At 37.5% G+C, this 24,428-nt stretch overlaps 1 protein-coding gene across 1 annotated transcript; it reads left to right on the top strand.

Annotated features, from left to right (window-relative positions):
* The first annotated feature begins 653 nt into the window (after positions 1-653).
* On the top strand, positions 654-1,065 carry LOC131679960 (small ribosomal subunit protein eS17-like). Its single transcript, XM_058960703.1, has one exon. The coding sequence runs from the start codon at positions 691-693 to the stop codon at positions 1,063-1,065; it is 375 nt and encodes a 124-aa protein (XP_058816686.1). The 5' UTR covers positions 654-690.
* Positions 1,066-24,428: the final 23,363 nt, after the last annotated feature.

Genomic DNA, 24,428 nt, shown 5'->3' with positions numbered 1-24,428 from the left:
AACCAGAGTTTTTTCAAGCTGCCAGCAAAAGACAAATCTCTCATTCTACCAGATTTTTAAATTTTAAACTAATTTTGGAAATCTTGGTCATATTTTCTCAAACAAAAATCGATCAATACACCTTCTATGAAGACCAAAATGTATGTCAAATTTCGATAACTTTGAGTTCGCTGGCAAGTGACAGATTTTGCCAGACATTTTTTGTTGAACTGCCAGATTTTCTTCGAAAAATAGTGGCAACCCTGCCAAGCACCCACATCAATTGAGTCGAGGGGCGATCTCCTTCTGTTGAAGTAACTCACACTGATGCGGTGTTGATAATGTTGATATGAGATTTATGTTAATATGAGATATAAAAAAGTTTACTTATGGTACTTAATGAAGCCGTTGATGAGGCCGAGAGTAAACACACAGCCTCATGTATGTCTATATATTTCCAATTCCAGAATACAAACCAATATTTTCTATGAGGCGCCTCTCACACAAATTTTCTCTGTCGATCCTATTTCGTCACTGTACACTTTCGATATTTCTGAAAATAATGGTTTCATGCCCCACACTGGAATATTTCAATCAAACTCAATTTTCAGTATTCGCAAGTGTCTCCCTCCCACACAATAAAACATCACTTCGCGTTCGAAGGCCTCACACGTTTTCGTAGTGATCGGCAGCAGTGAAAATTAACTCGAAATGGGTCGTGTTCGTACCAAGACCGTAAAGAAGGCTTCCAAGGTAATCATCGAGAAGTACTACACTCGACTGACCATGGACTTCCATACAAATAAGCGCATAGTGGAGAAGGTGGCCATCATTCCGACCAAGCCGCTGCGTAACAAGATTGCCAGTTTTGTTACACATCTGATGAAGCGATTGCGCAACTCGCAAGTTCGGGGCATTTCGATCAAATTGCAAGAAGAAGAACATGAGCGCCGAGATAACTACGTACCAGAGGTCTCCGCCCTGGAACAGGATATTATTGAGGTCGACCCAGAGACGAAAGAAATGTTGAAGCATTTGGACTTCAGCAATATCGTCGTCCAAATGCAGTGCTGTAGTTGCGGTTAGTCACGGTTAGTCGGCGACTAACCAGCTCCTGGAACCGAAAAAAAAATTTTTTTGAGCCAAAAAAAAAATTCCGTTGGCCTTATCATTCTGGAAGGCAAATTTAATGATCCCAGCTAATTGGAATTTTGTGAATCTATTCAAACTCGTAGGGTATTGTCAAACTCCCTGCCGCGCTAGTATGATATTTTCATAACTCACATGGCGATCCCAGACTGTATGGGGCACTGGTATGATATGCTCATAGGATACTCTCAGATATTTAAAAGCACTAGTATGATATTCCCACACCTCGCAGAGCGTCTCAACATTAGTTTGATACTTACAAGTCACGCAAGGCGCTCTCAGATTCTCTCGGACGATAGTCTGATGTTCCCATCGCTTGCAGGGCGCTTCCACACCCTCTGGGGCGCCAATATGATATTTGCAAAACTCATAGGACGCTAGTATGATATTCCGATAGCTCGCAGGGTGCTCTCAGACTCGCAGGGGCACTTGTTTGTCATTTTCAAAGCTCTCAGGGCGCTCTCAAGCTCTTCAGGGCGCTAGTATGATATTCACAGAGCTCGCAGGGCGCTCTCAGAATCTCTTGAGCACCAGCATGATATTCCTCGCAGGGCGCTCTCAAACTCTCTAGGATATTATGAAACTCTCATCGTCCGCAGGGCGCTCTCAGATTCTCTCTGGCGCAGGTATGATATTCCCATAGCTCGCTTTCGGACTCTCTGGGGCGCCATATGATACTCGGAGAGCGCATCCTTGGTCGCTGGGGCGCTAGTATAACATTCTCATAGCTCGCAAATCGATTTCAAGCTTTATAGGGCGCTAGTATGACTATGGGGCGCTAATAAAATATTAACATAGCTCGCGAGGCGCTCTCAGATTGTCTCGAGCGCCAACATGATATTCCCATAGCTCGCAGGACGCTCTCGAACTCTCTTGGGCGCTAGTTCGATATTCTCTTAGTTTGCAGGGCGCTCGCGAATTTTCTGGAGCGCTAGCATAAACACTCTCAAACTCACTAGGGTGCTAGTTCGATATTCTCATAGCTCTCTAGGGCGCTAGTATAACTGTATGGGGAGCTAGTATGGTATTCCCATAGCTCGCAGGGCGCTCTCAGATTCTCTCGAGCGTCAGTATGATATTCCAATAGCTCGCAGGGCGCGCCCAAACTCTTCAGGCGGTAGTTCGATATTTTCATAGTCCGCAGGGCGCTCACAGCTTCTTTGGGGCGTTAGTCTAATATTCCTATAGTTCGCAGTGCGCTCTCGGATTCTCTGGGGCGCCAGTACAATATTCCCATAGCTCGCATGGCACTCCAAAACTTACTAGGGCGCTAGTTTAATATTCTCATAGCTCCAGGCCGATTTCAAACTCTCTAGGGTGTTAGTATGGGTCTATGGGGCGCTAGTATGATATTCCCATTGCTCGCAGGGCGCTCTCAGATTCTCTCTGGCGCAAGCATTTTGTTCCCATAGCTCGTAGGGTAATCTCAAACTCTTGAGAGCACTAGTCTGATATTCTCATTGTTCGCTGGGCGTTTTCGGACTCTCTAAAATGCCAGTATGATATTCCCATAGCTCGGAGAGCCCTTTGACACTCGCTGATGCGCTAGTATGGTTCTGATTAAAATATTCTATATTATGTACCAATTTCATGCTTCTGGAAAAATCAAAGATTTAGTCTTTATATCCGCATTTAAACGATCATAACGTTTTTTTCCATCGGAATACAGCAAAACAAAATAATATATATTCGTTGTTGGACATTACGAAAAATATCTTCATGTCTCTTCATTTTTGTAAGTTGCTTTCTGAGTCAAGCAACCTCTGTCACAAGAATAATCTTCTCTGTTCGGATTTATTTTGAATATTCTAAAACTACTTTTCTGCAAGGCTTAATTTTTGTTTTGGAGCAATGTATAGGTTTGTTCCAGTACTACATGTGATCGTTTCGGAGAAAACAGCAGTAAAAAATACACGCTCCTATTTACACCTATGATCGATTCAGTTGAAAACTGTAAAATTCAACTGTATCGATAGTACCAAAGGAAGAACAAGAAGTGACTTCCGGGATAACTTTCTCCCTGTTTGCTCAGTACTTCCAATTTACTCGGTACTGGAACAAAGACAATTTTTACATGAAGTTCCAAATATTTTCATACTTTCGCTACATAGCCTGTTGATTTCGAAAAGAGGCATTTCCGCATTATTCCGCACACAGAACAGAATCCACGATAACCGCGCTACCGGATCTCTCGGGAACTTCAGTTCTGGATAATATGTTTGATTTCGTCTGCCAAATAATGCCTGCACTTCATAATTACAGACGGATGTTATAGAAAGAAAGCGGTATCTCGAGAAAACAAAAAAAATCAACACAGTTAACAATCGTCGTTTTATGTTTGATATCACAATATGACAACACGTCCAAGCAGCCCTTTGGTACTTTTAGTTTCCAAGCCGAAGGTTTGCCTATGTCACTTTCGTCCAATCACGAGCTGGTTCAGAATTGGTTCAAAAACAGGGGACAGAGCTGGCGGATCCTATCGTAGGTATCCATTACAAATCCCAAAACTGTCGATTTGCAAGGACCATTGCAAGATGTCTTGGACAATTTGCCTACTTGGGCCCTCCAGCTGGGTATCGAATTCTCCAAGGAGAAAACTGAGCCAATCGCATAAACATGCGCCGTGCATTGTTCCGCCAGATCTCAACTATTAAATTACCTTCAGGCCCGAGTAAGGTCATCCAATGTCCCGATGCGGGATGTACTGGCAAACCGCGATCTCCTCTATATGTCCCTCGTATGTAGTTTCCTAAAAACCATCAATATATAGATTTACCTGCCCCTTTTATTTTTATTATCATTCTCAGAAGTGTCCTCTTCCACATATATCGTACATCCTTGATGGTTTGATGCAAGTGACACGAAACATCTCTGTCGAAAATGTTAACAAACGTGGAATTTGCAGCACAAACATCACACGCGCAACTCATCTGACGAAGACCGCCCGAGTCTGTAATCGATGCCGTTGATCTCCCGTTAACTTGAACCCCTGTTTCTAATACCAAGGAATTATTCCCCCTCTCCATCTGATTTTTTTTTGAATTTATAATAAAAGCAACGTTCGATTTTTAAAATAGCAAAATGAAATTATTTAGCTCATGCACTAAAAAATCAAGAAGTTTTCATCTTCATCATTAAGGGGTTATATACAAAGTTGGAACTCAAAAAATCGAATGAAAATTATTGAATATTCACACACTTTTGAAAATATCTGTGCGAAATTTTATCCAGGTCGGAGAACTAGATTTCAAAGTATAGCCGGTTCGCAGCGCGCTGGTTCTTTCGCGAATAAGGTGAACACAACAAAATTAAACGCAATGATATCGGAACTAAGTTTTTTGAAAAGTACCGTTGCGGTGAACGTGATTTCGCAAAAACTACTCATCCGATTTTCATTTTTTTTAATTGTTTGTATTTACACTTGTACTTGAACGGTTGCTTTTTCATCCAAAAATTATCAATTCTTTGCAATGACTTTTTGTTTAAAACTCCATTTTTTGATCAACATAATTTTTTTTTAAGGAAATTCTTTTTTATTGGGAAACCGCTCCGTTCAAGTTTACCACAATACATTTTTCTTAAATAATCAGTTTACTTTTTTGATTTCAGTTGAGCGGTTCGGCTTGGAGACCGTTCATTGCAAACCTCTGCCAAAAATACGCTTCGGGGATGGGGGAGTTCTGCCAATCTTGAATATTTTTTTAATTCAGCTTGTTTTTTCGAACTTCGAGAGTACTGCCACTACTACTTTCGCTTTTTCGAATAAAATTTGCATTAAGCACTTTAAAAAAATCACGAACTTAGCTCACTTTTTCGCCACAACTTTGTATATAACTCCTTCATAGAGGTATATTTCAGTCCCTAGGGTGGCTCAGCTTATTGAACAAAGCCTATGTTAAGAGTTAGCATATTATGTACTAGACTACCGCCCCAATACCTCAACAGTAACAGTTCCTGGGGGTTCGTTTAGGGCGTATGTTTAAAAACAGGGCATTGCCATCACCAAACAAAATTCACATCAGATTTACAAACCATTTTGTAAGTTTCTATCACAGGGTGTCTACTATAAAGTAGCCTTTGGTATTATTAAATTATCTCATGAAGTATTCAGACTCCCATATGAATCTTTTACACCATCTTTCCAACATGATTGTAAATATTTAGAAAGTAAAAAATGGATCGAGATATAAAAATATTCAATTTGTTTATACTAATTTCCGAACTCTTAAGTTCAATAAAAAATCCAACTTTAATTTTAATTTCTTTCCATATATTGTCAAGTTTACGAGCTATCATTATGGTTATTATGGTATATGTACAAATTATTGAATAATAAGCTTAACAAATAACAATTGACACACTTTTTTTGTTAAAGGGTGTGAGAAATTTTTTTCGAAGAAATCGGATATTAACTTTTATGTGGAATGCACCCTTTATAGCAAAAAGCACCAATTTAGTACTTTTCGTTATGTTTGCATTCACGCCGCTCATTTTCCGGTCCACTTTACGTATAGTGGCGTTATAGTTTTCGTACCCCATCAATGTCGTTGCGCTCCATCCAGGTTGTTGCGCCCTATCCAAGTCGTTGCACCCCAGCTTTAAATTGGCGACTAACCAGCCAATATTCTACAACAACAGCGCTGGTCCAAATGACCAATCCAACGGCGCAGGGCTACAGCAGACTAAAGTAGGATCGATAGCGTTAATATGGCACTGAAAAAATAAAAATTCTTCGAATGAAGAATAATAAATAAATGATCCCAAGGTATCCGATTGGGCAACAAAAAAAAGGCCATGCTAACACTCGAAAAAACGGTTCAACTAACGAATACAAAAAAAACAAGCTAGTCATACCGCCGCCGTGCTGCCCACAACTGCTTGAACCACCGCAATCAGTGGCGGATCCAGGGGGAGGGTCCTGGGGGTCCAGACCCCTCCCGAAATTTTTCAAGTTGTTGAGAAATTTTAAAATAGTTTCTATTTTAATTCATTCTGAACTCAAAATCATTCCAAACCAGATACGATTACCAAAAATGATTTAAATTAAATGAGGTTATTACATATTACTTATTGTACAATCAACATTTCGAAATCGAAATTTCGGACCCCCTCCGAAATTTTTTTCTGGATCCGCCCCTGACCGCAATCAATAAATAAAAAAACAATCTTATTGTTAAAAATCGGAATTTTTCTTGTTGACATGGTGGTTTAATGCATAATTTTGACAATTTTTGAATTTTTAATGATACATACATTTAATGGTCTAACTAGTCACCACTAGTCAGATGATAATTCCCGACTGCCGGATTTTCGCAGTCAAAATCTTCCGCGGGGAATTTTGAAATCGTCTTTAGAACTGTTTTTGTGTTTTTTCCTTGAATTTTTAATGAGATTTAATATATAGGGTGATGAGCCCATTTGCGCTATGTTTCTATTATCACCATGCCCATTTGAAGCCGTTGGTTAGAGCAGTGTCTGCCATCTTTGTTCAACACATTGAGTCAAATGGTAGCGCAACAACAGGGGCACTCGATTCGAGTTTTCGTTGCGCTCAAACACGAGAATTTCACTGTTTTCAGCGCATTTGTGTTATTATATTGGTTCTTAACTACGAAGCAAAGCTGTTGATGTCATTTTTTTCGCATTCCATTGATTGTAGGCCGAGAAATTAATGAATTAGTGAGGCACCCAGCTTAGTATGGTGAAAATAGGCACTTTACCCTATCTATGGTATTTACGCGAACGTTCGGATGCACAGTGGCTCAAAACAGCGTTTTGAGGTACTTAATTCATTGGAGTCAAAACTTCATATTTGCGATTTGACATATTCTACAATGTTTGTGTGTGTTAAAAATGCCATATTTTGGCTATATGATTTTTGAAAAGAGTTGATCATAGTAGGCTATAGAAAATTTAACTTTTGAACCGAAAGAGCTAGCGCTTGGCAGTCTTCGACAAAGTTGTAGAGGAGAGCATTTTTATAAATTTTGCAGAAGTCTCTCACAGTAATTGAGTTATGAGATGTTTTTTATAATGAACTACTACTAACCTTTGATTTTAACTTTGTTGTAAAATGAAAAGTATGACAAATAGACCTTACATGTTTTCAGCAAACTTTTTTAAAACTTGTCGTCCTACAACTTCACTGAAAGTCGTATGACTCTATCTAGAATGATTTAAAAGTTAATTTTTTGATCTTGGTAAAATTAAAATAAATGTTTTAATAAAAAGAATGGGTTCACAAACTACGAAAACTTTACCAAAGACATAATAAGGTTAAGTGGTTTAGTTTTAATAAAATCTCAAAATTCCTGCTAAATTTGCAATCTGGGCGTGAGGCGTCATAAGATGCATTCCCAAGTATCGCTCCCTTCGAAGAAATAGTACTGCACAATGCAATGGCAGAGAACATGTATTGGTGTCCCGTAAATAAACCTGTGATTATACGTAAATCTTTTCGTTTTAGAACCTTTATTTAGCAAATGACTGACTTTTTCACTCTCGTCGTAACATCAAATATGTCATGCATATTCACTTGAAATAGCTTCGTTCAACCCTAATTTAAATGGTCGATTTGGATAACAATACATTCACCACAAATCCAAACTAAAAAGATGAATCACTTGTTGGTTTATATTCATTGCCCAAGTCCAACTCAAACTACTTTTTCCAAATTTTAAACTAAGGTGTTGATCCCATTTCACCTATTCCCACAATTCCTTGATCACGTTACTCATTTGAAGCCGTTACTCAGCTGGCAAGGGGTAATAGAAACGCATAATTCCTATATTCGTTTCGCGCAAGAACAGATTTCACAGTATGAAACAAAGAATAAGCATAGACCCCAACGAATATACTAATACTACCTTATAACGAAATTATACTAAACAATTCAGCATACTTTTTGTGCTTGTTTTGGAACACATTTTTTAACCAGATATTTGTCTCCAACGCAACGTACAGTCAGCTGCTCAGCCGTCGTTTTTCGTTGGATTAAGCATAAAACATTGGGCAATAAACAATACAACCGCAAAGGCTTAGCTCGCTAAAAGCTGGTAGTCATGCGTCTCTACTTATTATATTACGGATCGGATGTGATAATGGTATTATTCGTTTGTGTTTTGGACTTTTGTCTCGGACCGATTATTGTGTCTGATACCACTCTTGAACAGTTCTCATCGTTGCTAGTACGAGAAAGAAGCTCGAAAGGTTGCACACACGATTGTTTTCGCCATTACGCGCTGTCTGGGGGTAGGTGTTTTGGTAGCTTTTTTTCTCTGAATCTGCGAACGAATGGACAAACGAATTGGGCGAGGACGATATGTTGTTCTTCTGGTGAGATGCCAGTTAAACTGCGTTGCATAACCTGCTCTCGTGACATTTCGAATATGGAACGAAAGTGAAAGATGATTCAGAACGAACTACGAGTTTTGAGATTATCACGAGACTAGAAAAGCTACGGTTAATACATGTAATGCAGCATATTGGACAACCAGTGAAACGGTGTTCATGGTCCTTTTAAGCATCGTACATCGCATTTACCTTTATATCCACTATTCATCATATCTCATCTTTCGGGCAATAAATTGGCTAAAGCCAGGAAAAATACGAGTCCTTCACTGAAATTAATTAATTTTTCCTCGATGTTTATTAATTAATGCTTGATTCAGCCCGATCTCTATAAATTACAACTGTAAGAGAAGGATCTTTTCAGTAAAACACCACCAGTCAGTTTATACATAGCTGGTAGGGTGGAGAGCTTGTGATTAGAATCGGTAAGCATAAACGCAATAAATTGCAATCGAAGCGAACCTCTCATAATTCAAGCAGGTTCATTCTCAAAACAACACCGCATCAATTCAGGCAAAATCATCCGCCCATTTACAGGAGGAAATCGAAACCGACACGGTTGGCAAAGTTGGGATAACATTAGGTAATTAAGCAAGATTCGACGGACTTTCAAAACGTCTATCGAGGTATCCGAAGACCTTAGCGTTTCCTCCAAACGCTGATGAAGGAGACTTTTATCGGAAAGCATGGAAGATTGACATTCTATTTATAGACGCAAATTTCGTCCAAACAATTTAATTATCAGACCATTTCAAAGGTTAGTGAGATTGATCGGAAGGATGGACCGAGATGACGGCTAAATTTGTAGATAATGGCGGTGGTTTTGACCATCCGCGCGGTCGGTTCTGTGATATTGGCCAAATTTATTATCCAACCAATGCGATTAATTAATGGGGTCTAAAACTCGTAAAAATCAAGCGAATGTTCAAAGGCGCTACCAAGCGTAGGATTCAATCAAACGAGTGTGGATAATATCGATGACACCAGATGATGTTAATTCGAAGGCGTAGAACATAATTTATGACTGGCAAATATAGGTGAATACAGGTTTCCGTATGCTGTAAATCATATCCTGAGACGCCCATTTGACAATGTTGTGGGTTGAGTGAAGTAGGGCTTCTGCGTCCATATCTTCCTTGTTTCTGGGGTAGATGAGCCAGTTATGACAATGATAGGTTATATGAATAAAATCAGAATCGGGCTTATTTTATTTAAATTAGCACGATGATGTTATTTTTGAGGGGCGTGATAAAAAATACTTTCCGTTTATCATATAGGTATATAGATAAGGTTCCTCTGTTACTGTTACATCAATCAATATACTGGTCCTAGTAATTCAATGTACTACTACTGGTGGCGTAGACAGAAATTTGGTTTGGGAGGTGTTTTGATGAAAATCGTAGATTTTTCGAAAATGCTCAAGTTTTACGCAAATTTGATAAATTATTGAAAGTTCAGAAACAAAATTAGTTTAACAGATGCCTTTTCATAATTTCACTTAAAAGTGCGCTTTTAAGGTGGAATAATGTTCGAAAACTTTTCTTACGGTCAAGATCACATAATTTCGAAATCATCAACTTTGTAGTTTTAACAACCTCGAAGTAGCATTCCAACATAAAAAACGCTTTTAATCCACCTAACAGTGTGATGAGACATTTCTTATAACTCTTATCACTATCTTCGGATATTATATCGTTTGAGAACATTTAGAGCTTGATGCTTCGCGATGTTTTTGATAACACATACTACATGGGATAGTGGCAGGACTCAGAGAATCGCTCAAATCAGCATAAGACAACATCAGTGCTAGAAATCTCAAACCAAAGCAATGGGAAAGCGAAAAAATGGCCCGTGAAATAGACATACAAACGAATTAGTGCTAATGCTCTGTTAATAAAATATCTAAATTCCTCAATCAATGCATTGTGGTGGGAAAACTGAATTTTCCTAAAAAGGTTATATATTGTACTGAGCCAAAAAATCGATTTTTTATCGTTTTGAAGTTTATACTTTACTCAAATTTCCAACGCAACTGAGAACTAAGAAATCTACGCTTCTTCTTGAAAAGGGCGATACTAGCAGTGATACCATTCAAAGAAAATCAACAGTGAATATTTCCAGACTTGGTTTTATTTCCTATTTAGGAGCTATTGTGTTTTTTTACATTCTTGATTGCATGATTCAGTGATCGAAACCCAAAACTTTAAAAAGTGTTTGAAATTATTAAATTAAAATTTGTTTTTGCTATTCAAATTAACAAAATGATAGTATCGCCCCTTTGGCGATTGTTTACCTTTTCGGTCCCACCTATCAGCATTGAAGTATCGCCCTTACGTTTTTTTTACAATAACTAACGTTTTACACCACCGATTTCGTCCGGGTTTTTTCAATAGCGATCTCATTGTTACTATTTACAGCTGGTATCAGCTTAATATTCCTAAAAAATGCGAAAAAAAACAGTTTCGCTTCAAAACTGCTAGCAAAAAAAGTATCGCCCTGTTTGTTTGCATGGAGCGTGTAGGGCGAAACTTTAAATAAACACACAAAATACAGTTTCGCCCGTTGTATTTTTTGCTGTAGTTTAAGAAAGCAATATCGTAGAATCCAAATTTTTAGGTTAATATGTTGCGTTTCAAAGCCCTCATTCGCATGTATGAAAAAAGCCTTATGTTTACAATTGTAAGTATCACCCTTTTCACAAAAAAGCGTTGAAATGCAAGCGCAGCTCCTGATATCACGCTATCTCTAAAGTGCATGCGTGCATAGTTCCAAATTTTACTTCGACATCGACTTTTTCTAAAGGTGACTTCCCAGTAGTATCCTTGATTTGGTCACTATTTATTAAAAAATCGCGGTTAAATAAAAAATTACTATTACAAAATTTCAAATAGTTTATAATTTTCACAAACTTAGGAGGAAAAAAGCTGAAAATTTCAGTTTTTTCTCTATCTGCAACATATAAACCCTTAAGTATACCAATTAATTGGTATACGAATTGGAATAGGTTCGCCAAATTTTGGAAGAAGTCTATAGTCCCTTGACAACTACCTAAAAATTGTTGTAGTTCGAAGCAATAAAAAATCCCCAAAAATGAAATGTACTTATTAATGTGAAACACAGTGAATAATACATACAATAAAGACCCATTTTTATCAGTCTCATGGTGTATTTTAGGCTGACAAAATGGGAACATTGCCTAAATCGGGCAATTTTTTTTCTTTATAATAAACTAAAACTGTTAAAACATTCTTCCCGTCCCTTGATGTGGTCTGATAACTATTTCTGATTATGATGAACTTTTTATTTTAGCATATTTCCATCTTCATGATAAGGAAACATGCTCAAGAAAGGATTTACTCGAATTTAGTCTTGTTCGTCTGCTAGAGCCCATCAAACATGTGTTCATATTTGGCTGATAAAATCGGGGTTTCAATGTATTATAATAGATATTCAGCATTCGAAGAAGTTTCTTGTGAACGAGTGTAGAACGACTTTGTTTCTACTTACTTGAAGTCAGCGGCGTAGCCAGAAATTCGGTTTGGTGAAAATCGATCTTACTGTCCAAACGGCATAATTCCGAAACCATAATTTTTGAAGTTTTAAAATTATGCAGAATTATTTTTCAGAAAATAGTAACAGAGTTCGTGTCTTCAGCGAATTCGTTGAGTCTTTATTGTAGTCATGAATGTTAACCTGAGAAAATTCACCATAAATACTTCTTGGACGATATACCGTCAGAATTATTTTATCAAATGAAGCGCTGTTTAACGTTTGTAAAACTCATCGAAAATACTAAACCTCCGAAATTGGCGGTTTCAGAATGATCCTTAAATTACCGTTTTTGAGCATTTGACCTATACATATAATTGGCCATACAACAAAAATCAAATGCTCATCAAAATCGATCAGGACCTGCTAGAGTCGAATGGAAATCGTCATTTTTCATAAATTTCTCTCTACATTCGGAAAGTGTTATCCTCGTTATTAATCATATTACGTTTTCGTCTCAACTCGACGCATTCCCAAAATAAAAACCTGTTTTAGTCCACCTAGTGGTGCAATTGTGCTTTTCTCATTTGTCCAGACTACGATTCCATGGCTGTTCAATACAATGGTGGAAATGAATATTACACGTTTCTTACGATTTGCACATACATACAATGGATCGACAGCCACGATCTTGAGATACTATGTGATACTGAAATATCGCTTGAAACCAGCGGCGGATCATGGAGAAAGATCCGGGAGGTCCGGGTCCTGCCGAAAATTTTCAACTTGTTAAGAAATTTTAAACTAGTTTTAATTTTAAAGTAGCAACCCCTCACTGCATACTCCCTCCGGGCCGGTATGATTGTCGATTTTTAGAGTGATTGCATAACCTTTCTATATGAGAAATGCAAAAATGTACAAAAGTCGAAAAAAGTCAATTTTTGTCAAACATTATTTTTTTCGAGTTTACATCAAATCTCAATGTTTCATGCATTTTAAAGTCCTTTGGCATCAAAAATACAAATTTGATTTTGCAAATGTTTCATTTCAGTTTATATGGGAATTTGATGTGTGATTGCACTCTTCAACTCGTAACTCTGGAACCGGAAGACCAATCAATAAAAAAAATCAATTGCAGCCGATGGGAAGGTTGTACCTTTCATTTGAGACTAACTTTGTGAAAATCGGTCCAGCAATCTCTGAGAAACCGAGGTCACATTTTTTTCCACATACACACATACACACATACATACACACAGACATTTTCCAATCTAGACGAACTGAGTCGATTGGCATATGACACTTGGCCCTCCGGGTCGGGATTAGATTGACGAATTTTAGAGTGTATGAGAAAGGTGAAAACATTTTTAGCAAATGTTGAAAGTTATGCATTTTTTTGGTAAGCAGTTCTATGTTTCATAGACATTAAATCAATTTTAACTTCGCTTCCTATTAAATAAAGACCCTTATTACAGTACATCTCTACAAAAACGAGCTCAATTTGAAAATAAATCTGAGGATTATGATTGATTACAGAACTCTGGAATTTTCTATTGGAATGTTTTCAGGCAGGAATTTGATATTGATGCTATTAGACAACTGTGAAATGAAGACCAATAGATCAGTTACATATCAGGACCCCATTCCGACAATTTATCAAAAGTCCTCATGATGTTTACAACAACAGGTTATCAATCTACGGATCAGATAATTGTTATTGTAATATTGAATTAAATCAGTCTGCATTAATAAATTTTCAACTTCAATCCATTTTTTTTGGTTGTGGTGGGGGGGGGGGAGGTGGGTTGTATGGTGTTAAACCCCAAAACCTTCTCTTGGCTACGCCGTTGCTTGGAATTATTTATTTCACTTTTCATGTTCAGATATGTTTCAGATCGATCCGATGGTTATAAGTTAGAAAAATTGCAGTCAGATGGTTCGTACAAATGAACATTTTTGCACTGATAAGTTATCAAGTTCCTTCCAGACAACTTGGAAGTGTTCGGTGATTATTTCTAGCGGTTGTAGATAGAAAAATGAATTACAAAATTCGTTTTATCGTAATGATGTTTGGCTTATTTCAATGGATTATTACTATATTGAACAATAAATAATCCACAAACAACAAGCCATAACTTTTAAATTATTCAAAATAGATATTTGAAGTCTTCAGTAAAGTTATTCACAAAAGTAAGAGCTACAAATTTGCTGAAGGCATCATTTCGATATAATCACTTCCAAGAAAATTTGTGAAAATATCTCACTCATAAGGAGATTAATCAGCAAAAGCACAATACCAAAAGAAAGGGCATATTGCCTCCATTAATTTCTCCGAAGATACTATTGACCTAAAATAAGCCGTTTTGGTGTTAATAATAGATTACATGTTTTTGGTCATATTTCTGGCAATGGGAAATGATAAAAATCTTTCGTCCGCATTTAATGTTAAATATCTCTTTTGATAATACAGGTATACCTCGATTTAACATACATTTTCCGATTCAATCATGTACGTTAAATCGAATTTTATGTAAAATCGAAACACACAAGAAATATTTGTTTTCGAATAGAATTATTTTTTTTATTCATCACACAAAATATTTACAAGGATATTACTGATTGTATCCACCTAACAGTGACATAGAAACCACATATTCTCAATTAAACAATTAAATTGCTCTTCTGAACATAAACAACATATGTATCTTAACCTTGCCAAGTATTCGCCAATTCTAACAGATATTCATTTCATAAAGTTCGTCGCAAAATAGTCAACAAAGTTGGATTAACCATTATGTGCATGAAGAGCACAATGCCTAATTTTAGTAAGTAAGAAAATTTGTGTTTCTGTTTTGTCTCATCTTTATCTTGGTAGACCATCCTGTCCGACAGATAATCGCAGAATTCAAAAACTTGAGTTCACGACCAAACGACTAGTCACGAAGTTTTGTAAGCACAGGAGTTCTACTTGCAGAAAAAAAACCAAATCGAGCCATTGTAGCGCTATAGTTCTTCTTAAGGATAAAGTTGGATTAAATCATTTTGTACACGACAGATACAATACCTCAGTTTAAAAGTCGAACTCATCAGAATGAATAAGACATTTTAATTACAATACAAAAATATTTTAAAAAAGTTTAATCCTTATGTACGACGAGGAGGATCCATCTCCTTTTTTTAAACATTTTATTAGCTTATTATTTATTGGATCTATCTCCTAGATTTCTATTTAAACGTGAACATTTATTATGGTACTCCTGGGGGCCAAGTATCCAGAGTCTTCGATCATCATCTCAAATCGTACGCAAATGCCAGTACAGTTTATTCGAATCCCAATCTCTACTAACGACCATTCTCTATCCGTTGCAGTTGTTGAGAGTAATATATACAGATATACAGAATACGCAGTAATATATGAAGAATATAATCACAATCAGTGTCGGACTAACATTGTTTTTGTGTGCTTCCTCTGTTTTGATTAAGTAATGACTGGCACCGGTATTGATTAATAAACAACGTGAGCTTACCAGGAGTCGTACATTGAAGGAAGACTTGTATCTTCCATCATTATCTTCTATTGCATTTTTTTTTGCGATCCATAATGAAGTTGTCGAGCTTACGTTCTTTCAAGCAGGAACTGTCATGACTTCATTACAAATTTCCAACAGTTTCGTAATAACTGCTACAGCCCCAATGCCTATTAGTGGGACTCACCGTCCGCCAATATCTCGTCACCGCCCTATACCTTCCATCAACCATATCTTTCCGGTTATCTATTTTTAGCTTACACATAAAAACCCATAAAACTATTACCAGGAAATAACTTGAGCCACAAATTCGTGTATTCATTTTATTCTGCGATATCAAAATAAGAATGTTTTTGTATCTCAGAATCTTAAACATAACCTAGCGAAAAAACGAAAATAAATTATGTTTCTTTAAGCATTGGAAGTGGATCATAGAATAAAATTGATATTGATTCTTAACATTTCGTTTTAGTAACATTGACATTAAATTTTTTTTGCATGTATGTTAAATCGAGGCAAAAATTACATTAAATCGAAATATGTTAAATCGAGGGTATGTTAAATCGTGAGTATGTTAAATCGAGGTATACCTGTAGTCTGATTTCAACAATCTATAGCTTGTTCGAAAGGTATTCGTTAAAGCTGTCTAAAAACATATAAATTGTTAATCTATACTGTTAGTTTCGTCAGATAATTCAAAAAAACTGCAAAAAACGCTATTTTTACGCATTCAAACATTCATATCTTGGAAACTAAACATCAGAATCAAAAACAAATTAATAGCGTTCATACTGTTTTTTAGTTCTTTCATTTAAAATTGGTTTGAATAAGATCGGTTCAGCCATTGCTGAGAAACACGAATGAGAATTTGTCCGTTACATACACACACACAGACATTGTCCCAAATCGTCGAGCTGAGTCGATTGGTATATAAGACTCGGCCCTCCGGGCCTCGGAAAAAATCTTGAAAGTTTGAGCGAATTCTTTACATTTCTTTTATAAGAAATGTAAAACGCATCTTTTGATGTAATAATTTTGGTAATTCTATCCTCTAGCAGAAATTATGGAGAATTGACTCTTTAAATAAAGTAAGAGACTTTGTGTCTTCAACAAAGTTGTCGATAATGTCATTTTAAACAACTCTCTTGAAATATGAAGGATACATGAATGCAGTATATCGATATATAGAACGATATTCAAGCAATTTTCTTAAAGCCATTATTCAATATTGTTTTTATTGTAAGTTTTAGAGACTACCTTGAATAGAATGTGAATTATATTGTTTATACACAACAGATAAGGTTTATCAATTACAGTAATATCAGAATAACTTATCTGGAATGTTTTCTTTAACATATAGTACAATATTTTTCCGTATTCGGAATATACGGAGTATTCATGTCTTTAATAAAATTAGTTATGGAATATCCTCAATAATTTTTATTTTTGTTCATTTTGATTATATAGGCTTTAACCTTTCGGCTCTTTTTGCAGGCAAAAAAAATCTAACCTGACGTACGAAGGTTGGGAATCGAGCCCAGGAGAGTTGCGTACAAGACAATCGACTGACCAACTACGCTATGCCCGCTTCATTCAATGAAGTTGTTTGAAACAGCATTTTTGAAAACTTTACTGAAGGCATCAAATCCCGAACTAAATTTGTTTGAGGAGTAATGTTTTATAATTCCTTCTAGGAGGATTGGTCGCCAAAATTATTTTTTGCCTTTCTCATATAAAGATATATCATATGCAATCACTGTAAAACTCGACTTTTTAACTTAACTTTTTACTTGGTGGTAATGTTTTTACACCGACCCGGCACACGTTCAGTAGTTGGGCCATACTACCAATTTCGTCCATTGTGTGCCAGAGTGAGGGACTTTGAACAGAGAAGATAACTCTAAACCCTACTCTTCCAAACTCCACCAATGAGTCCGATATTGGCCTGATCCCCCGGATTCCATTTGAAATAACTACTTCGGGGGGAGGCGTGCTAATGCACTTCGCTTGATTCCAGGTCTAGCTGGTCGTGCTAGATTTCGCTGTCTCATAACCGCCATATCAGTCCTGCACGGCATGATATTCTACATGCGCTCCTTTCTACGTTGACCAGTTGGATGGCGTGGTCGATCCAGCGATTCCGGTTGGAGGGTGGCTTCCGATTCACTGGTGCCCCGACGACCCTATACTGGTGATTTGTCGCGTTCGGTGCTACTCGGCGTAGTCCCCGACGGTGGAGCTAGCCTACTTCGGCGGAGAGTTCCCCGACGAAAGAATGTCTCCCGCAACCGTTGACGGACGCGTTATTCTGCAGTGCGGTCACCCAAGCAGGTCATGCGTATCTGAGCACCGATGTGGAGACACTCGCCAGTAGTCGCTTTTTACTGCTGCTGATCGCCGAATTACTGGGCATGATCCGAGATAGTACCGAGATCACTTTTACGGCCCTCCCGCATGCATGGTCGATGTGGCTATTAAAGCTTAGCCGGTTGTCTAACATCATTCCCAGTTGTCTAACTTCCCTCTTTGAGTATACTCTCCGACCGACATTCTTGCCTGCTGCACTGCATTTCGGTTGCCTATCAAAACCATCTCAGTTTTTTTGTGAGCTAACGTCAACTTCTTCTCGCGCATCCAATCTTCCACAACATCTATCGCCTCCGTTGCGAGTACTTCTACTTCCTCCAGTGATTCGCCAATCACCTGGAGCACCACATCGTCCGCAAAACCGACAATCTTCACGCCCCAGGGGAGGCTCAGCTTCAGCATTCCGTCGTACATAGCATTCCAAAGAGTTGGGCCGAGTATGGAACCCTGTGGAACGCCCGCTGTTGCGGTTACACTTCTTTTTCCGACGTCAGTTTCGTAGATCAGTTACCGGTTCTGGAAGTAGCTCCTCAGAATCCTACAGTGGTAGTCGGGAGCTGTTGAAGGCGTTTTTTACGTCCAGTGTAACCACTCCGCAGTAGCGGTTACCTCTTCTCTTTTTGTTCTGCGTAGTAAATGTCTGTGTGTATGTGTACGTATATGTGAGTATGTATGTGTACACATTGCGTATGTAACCACAATCTCATCCATTTTGCTCAGAGATGGCTAAACCGATATTCACAACCTTAGTCTCAATTAAAGGTATAACGTTCCCATAGGCTATTATTGAATTTCTAATGGATCCGACTTCCGGTTCCGGAATTACAGAGTGATGAGCACGATCACGCAGAAAAAGTCGATTTTACCAAATTCTGCAATAAATACATTAAGGTGAAAATTTTTCTAAAATGTGGCCATATCTGCCTGGATTTCTAATACAGCCATTCAAAGTCTCTTTGGCCACATTGGCCACCATCATCGGTTCCACCGGTTTCTCGGAGACCACGGAATTGCGCATTGCGGTATTAAATTTATGTTACCGCGAAGGTAATAAACGGTGGAATGACGAATTTCGATAGCTGCTCATGTATGTGCATCACACTGAATCACACTTTTTCAGTATGCGTCAACCTCGGCTCTGTTTGTATGTAGGATAATTCGGTCAATTTCTATGATAGTATTAGTATCGTGCAAACCATCCGAAATTCTGGCGGATGTCTGGCTGGAATCTGCCCAGATAGTGAAATGAAAACTTTAGGTAATTTCCGGATCCGGCCTATTTCTCGGATCCGGCACAGTTCTCGATCCGAACCATTTCCGAAATCCGGACCTTCCGGATCCGGATCAGTTTTCGAATCCGAAGCAGCTGCCGATCCTGACCATTTTCCGGATCTGGACCAGTACCCGGATCCGGACCAGTCTCTGGATCAAGCCCATGCCCTTACCAGGTCCCGATCTGAACAAGGTCCAGACTTGGTGCTTAGATCCAGAGAAGTACAGTCGTGATTCGCTGGTTGGACACTTTTTAACTGGACCGCTTTTTAGTTGGACCTCCGCTAGTTGGACCATTGTCAATTGTCTGAATGTCAAAATCTTATGTCAAATTTACTTTGACAATCAATCTGACAATTATTAGAGATGTGAATAGATGCAATTACACTCCTAACGTCTCCTTTGGAGAGTTTTTGACATTTGTCAGTCGGTCCAACTAACGAATCAAATTCGTTAGTTGGACATAGGTGTGGCCCAACCAGCGAATCACGACTGTATCCTGATCCGGACCCTAGATTCGGATACGTGAATCTAAACCGTAGGTCTTACTACCCATACAAGACGGTAATGGATTGTTCATCAGTTTTTTCTGTAATGTCACGGAATTTCTTCATAATTTTTCATCATTCTTTTTCATAGATGACAGATTTTTAGCATTTTGATGAATCACAGATTTTTGGGAATATTGTGATTTTTCACAGATTTTTTGGAAATTTATCACAGATTTTTCATTTGTTGTGATCATCACAGATGGGAAAAAGATTTTTGACCAAAACACAGATTGTAATGTGATACCTTGCTGTTGACACCGACCGAAATTTCCTACCACTATTCCGAGTCGGTTTTTTTCTGACTGTGCTTAGAAGCTAGCCGAGTGTCAGCCGATCTTCAAATATGAAATGTGTCGTGTCGAGAAAATCGAAACTCGTCTTTATCCACGATGTGTTCGCTTCGCTGATGCGCAATACAATGACAAGCGATGTGCTACACACTTGCAGGTAACGCCGTAATATCTATTGTGCAAGATATGATGAAACATGAGTGCGACGCAGAGATGACTTGAATGTGTTGGTATTGCCGTTTGGAGAATTTTTAGTTGGTGTGACCGTTTTAGTATTAAAAGTCTTGCTATTGGAGCATTTTCTTCTTATCACCGTAAACGTATTACGGCCGAGTTTCGGGTGTATACAAGTCTGATGTAGGAATGCAGTTCGATAAAAATAATATAAAGAAATTTGGGTTGAGTCGACGAATACCGTGGATTAAAACTATTATTTTTATGCTCTCCGATTTATAATAAAGGATATCGCGTATTTCAAAGAAAATCCTTTTTTACGATATCGTGCGAGAAAAATAACGAAAATTCGAATGTATTTTGTAGCATGAGTAGAGTTTCGAAAACCTTTACTGATACCCATGGTAGCATCACCGAGAGAAAGGATCCTTCTATGGCTGGCATCCAGTTCGCTGAGGTTCGGCTGAAGTCAATGGAAAGACAAGGACACTGTAAACACCGTGCTAAAAGTCGAACAGTGCTTTGCGTACGCCACAAGCCAATCGCTACACGATAAATTAAATAAAAGAGGAAAAAACCAGAGCAACTCGACAGCCTCCAGCGAATCACATAGTGTTTGTTTGAGCCGAACGGCGGCGTGCTGCGTTCAGATTATCTAAAAGTCATTTATCACCGAAAAAACAAAACGGAGAACCCCATGCAATTGGTGCAGGAGCGGATGACGACGATGCAGGGACTTCGTTAAGCATGCCGCTGATCAGGTAGCACGCTGATCATGATTGCCGAACATCAGTGCACCGTAAATTCGATCCATTTGAATCGCGCTTATCCTCCTGGCTTGACGAAATTTTGAAGGTTTGCACTTAAATTTCATAATACTCCACTAGTGATGTATGTAGTTCAAAACCAGGCACCCGATCGACATGCCCATTTTCGGTGAGAACTCAAGTTTTCGGTGGCATTTTGGCTGATCTCTTAGTCACGTGGTGGTAATAAAATGTTCGTCAGTGACTTAGTGCAATTCTGATCAAATCCTAGTTTTGCAACCTACTTCAGGCTGACTCAGCCTTTTTGATGTAATCAACGAGCCCTGTACATGGAGAAAATGTGATGATCAACGGAACAATCCTTTGTAGCGATAAATTACAGGCCGAGATCATGCCCTCCAGCGAACGGTAGTTCACCCTGCCCTAGCCCAGGGCGGTCAGTGAGCGAACACTGGCACAATAGATCGACTGTATATCATGCTATCGATAACTGTAAATTAATTTGAGAGAGAAAATTATAAGCCCATAACTTCGGCACCTATCGGCAGTATTAATAGGACGTGTCTTCAGGTACATCGTGTAGGTTGGTTCTTTGGACCTCCACAGCCTTCGGTCCTACTTTGTGACGGCTCGAGTAATCTCAGGTTGCAGCTAAGGTTTATGTAATGTCTTCACGGTTACTACCTCGCAGTGGCTCCGCATCCTGCAGCTGTGGCAGCGTTGAAGCGGAGAATCATATCGCTATAAAACATGCGTTTCAGTTCAAATGTTGGAGTCAAAACAGCATAAAACGAGCGAAGTGGTGTTGATTAATAGAATGATGCTACCGGTTGGTACTGAAGCGCCTCCTCGGTGGGTGGCAGTGGTAGGCGAGATGGAGCTTGTTTATGGTGATGATGATCAAGGCGATTATGATTATGATGCCGATCGTACCGCGTCTTGTAGTTTGGCTAATGATACTGATGTTCGGTGACGGGCTGCAGCCGAGCCGGGAGAGCATTCGCACAGTACAGCTACATTTGCCGCAGGACCGTGTGAACAAGTAGCTAAGAAGGGGTCAATTGCCCGATTGCGAGATGTTTGAATCAAGATTAGGCCGTAACGAAAAAAACCACCGACGCCACCGATGGAGAAAATTATCGATTGAAAACGTGAAATGTGATTGCACATCAAATTCTAGTCGCTAATTATAAATTACATAGCTAGCTTGCGTGGAGCCGATTTTGCGCAGACATGTCAGCAGTGTCAATGTGCGTGCAATAATGTTTCAAATTTGCTGTTTTTCAAAACTTTCATATGACTGGTATTTCAACTTTTGTTTAGATTATATCACGCCTAGATACCCACATATCTATGCTTATATCTGTGTAGATACATATGTATATGTATGTATCTTAGTATGCATATGTAAATCAGTATGTATATATTCAAATACACTTATATATTATTTTATACATATGTACATCCATACCTATATATAAATAGGCGTGATATAATCGAAACATTACTGTACTTAACTTTTATCACAGCTCTGCTACAAACATAATTGAATCGATCATGTTCGCGATACTGGTGGAAGTATAGTGCTAATAAAGATTGCTTTCGCCACGAGGGAATAAGTGGAACGATTGGTTCTAGGTCGATCGGTAAACTAATGACAAGAATCAGGCTTCAGTCGTGCGCCTGTAGCTACCACGTGAAGAAACATTTTTTTATGTATATATGAAGGTGGCAGATATTTTTCTTCAGTGCGATGGGCAGTAAATTAAAAAATAAAGATCGATGCACCGTTTGGTGGTAACGTATTCTTGCTGTATTCGACTGAAAACAGTTCGTAATTAAAACTATGACGTTTGTTTAAAAAAAACGTTAAAATCGCTAAGGTACGAGTAATACTCATATACTAATGGAATTTTTTGAGTTTTGGGATTTTAGATGATCTATTGGTCTTCAACCGTGATCAACCTCTTAAATAAAAACCGATTTAATCCACCTAACAGTGAGATGAGACATTTCTTACACATTTCACTATTGGATTAGTTTGCAGAACTCACGAGAAGTAGGCACCCAACTAGAGGTGGGATGAAAACAGTTTCTAGTCTTGCACGAATAAAATCTCGAATAAACTGAATAAATTATACACACCAAAAAAATCTGAATTTTATCGTTGACGTAATTGCAAACATGACACAATTCAACAAACCGTAATTTACGAAATGACGGAACATTACCGTATTCCGTTTAATTTTACATGAAACATATACTTTACATGCGCAATGACATAAAATTACACTTCCTACCATTCAGAACAAACGCTGTATGACGAGTAAAATTACATGATTTACGAAATTAAACGTCATGTAAAATTAAAATCAAACGTAAAACTAAGTCATTTTTGATGCTCGTATATGTCAGGGTCAGGAGACGTAAATTTACACTATATTTTCTAGGTGAGTAGAAATCAACAAAACGACCGAAATAAAAAAGTAAAGCAAAAAATGAAACAATAGGTTTTTAAATGCATAAATTATAATATACACGAATCAAATTAGATTAGGTTATTACATAAAAATTAAGATTATATTTAGAAATAGCTATAAGAATAATAGATTAAATTGACTCATACAAACAAATTGAATGAAATAAAACGAATGACTGAACATGAAATGCATAAAATTAAAGATATGAATGAAATGAATCAAATGAATCAAATAAATTAAATGAATCAAGCGAATCAAGCGAATCAAATGAATCAAATGAATCAAGTGAATCAAATGAATCAAATGAATCAAATGAATCAAATGAATCAAATGAATCAAATGAATCAAATGAATCAAATGAATCAAATGAATCAAATGAATCAAATGAATCATATGAATCAAATGAATCAAATGAATCAAATGAATGAAATGAATGAAATGAATCAAATGAATCAAATGAATCAAATGAATCAAACGAATCAAATGAATCAAATGAATCAAATGAATCAAATGAATCAAATGAATCAAATGAATCAAATGAATCAAATGAATCAAATGAATCAAATGAATCAAATGAATCAAATGAATCAAATGAATCACATGAATCAATGAATCAATGAATCAATGAATCAATGAATCACATGAATCAAATTAATCAAATTAATTAAATGAATCAAATGAATTAAATGAATCGAATTGATTTAATTCATCCAGTGAATACAATGAATCAAATTAATGAAATGGACCAAATGAATAAAAAGAATGGATGAACAAAATGAATAAAGTAAAAAATAAATGAAATGCATAAATAAAACAAACGAATCAAATAAACAAAATGAGCTGAAGTGATAAAATGAATAAAAAGAAGAAAATGACCAGAATTAAATGCATTGATTAAAATGAAAAATTGAACAATGGTAAAAGGTTATAAATTAATATAAAGAGATAAATTGAATCAAATAAATTATTTGGATGAAATGAATAAAACTGAAAAAGTAGTCAGATTATTAAAATGAAGAAACTGAACAAA

The sequence above is a fragment of the Topomyia yanbarensis genome, chromosome 2, assembly GCF_030247195.1.
Source record: "Topomyia yanbarensis strain Yona2022 chromosome 2, ASM3024719v1, whole genome shotgun sequence".
Classification (NCBI taxonomy): Eukaryota; Metazoa; Arthropoda; class Insecta; order Diptera; family Culicidae; genus Topomyia; species Topomyia yanbarensis.
The sequence above is the reverse complement of the archived record's forward strand: the minus strand, read 5'-3'. Positions and strand labels throughout refer to the sequence as shown.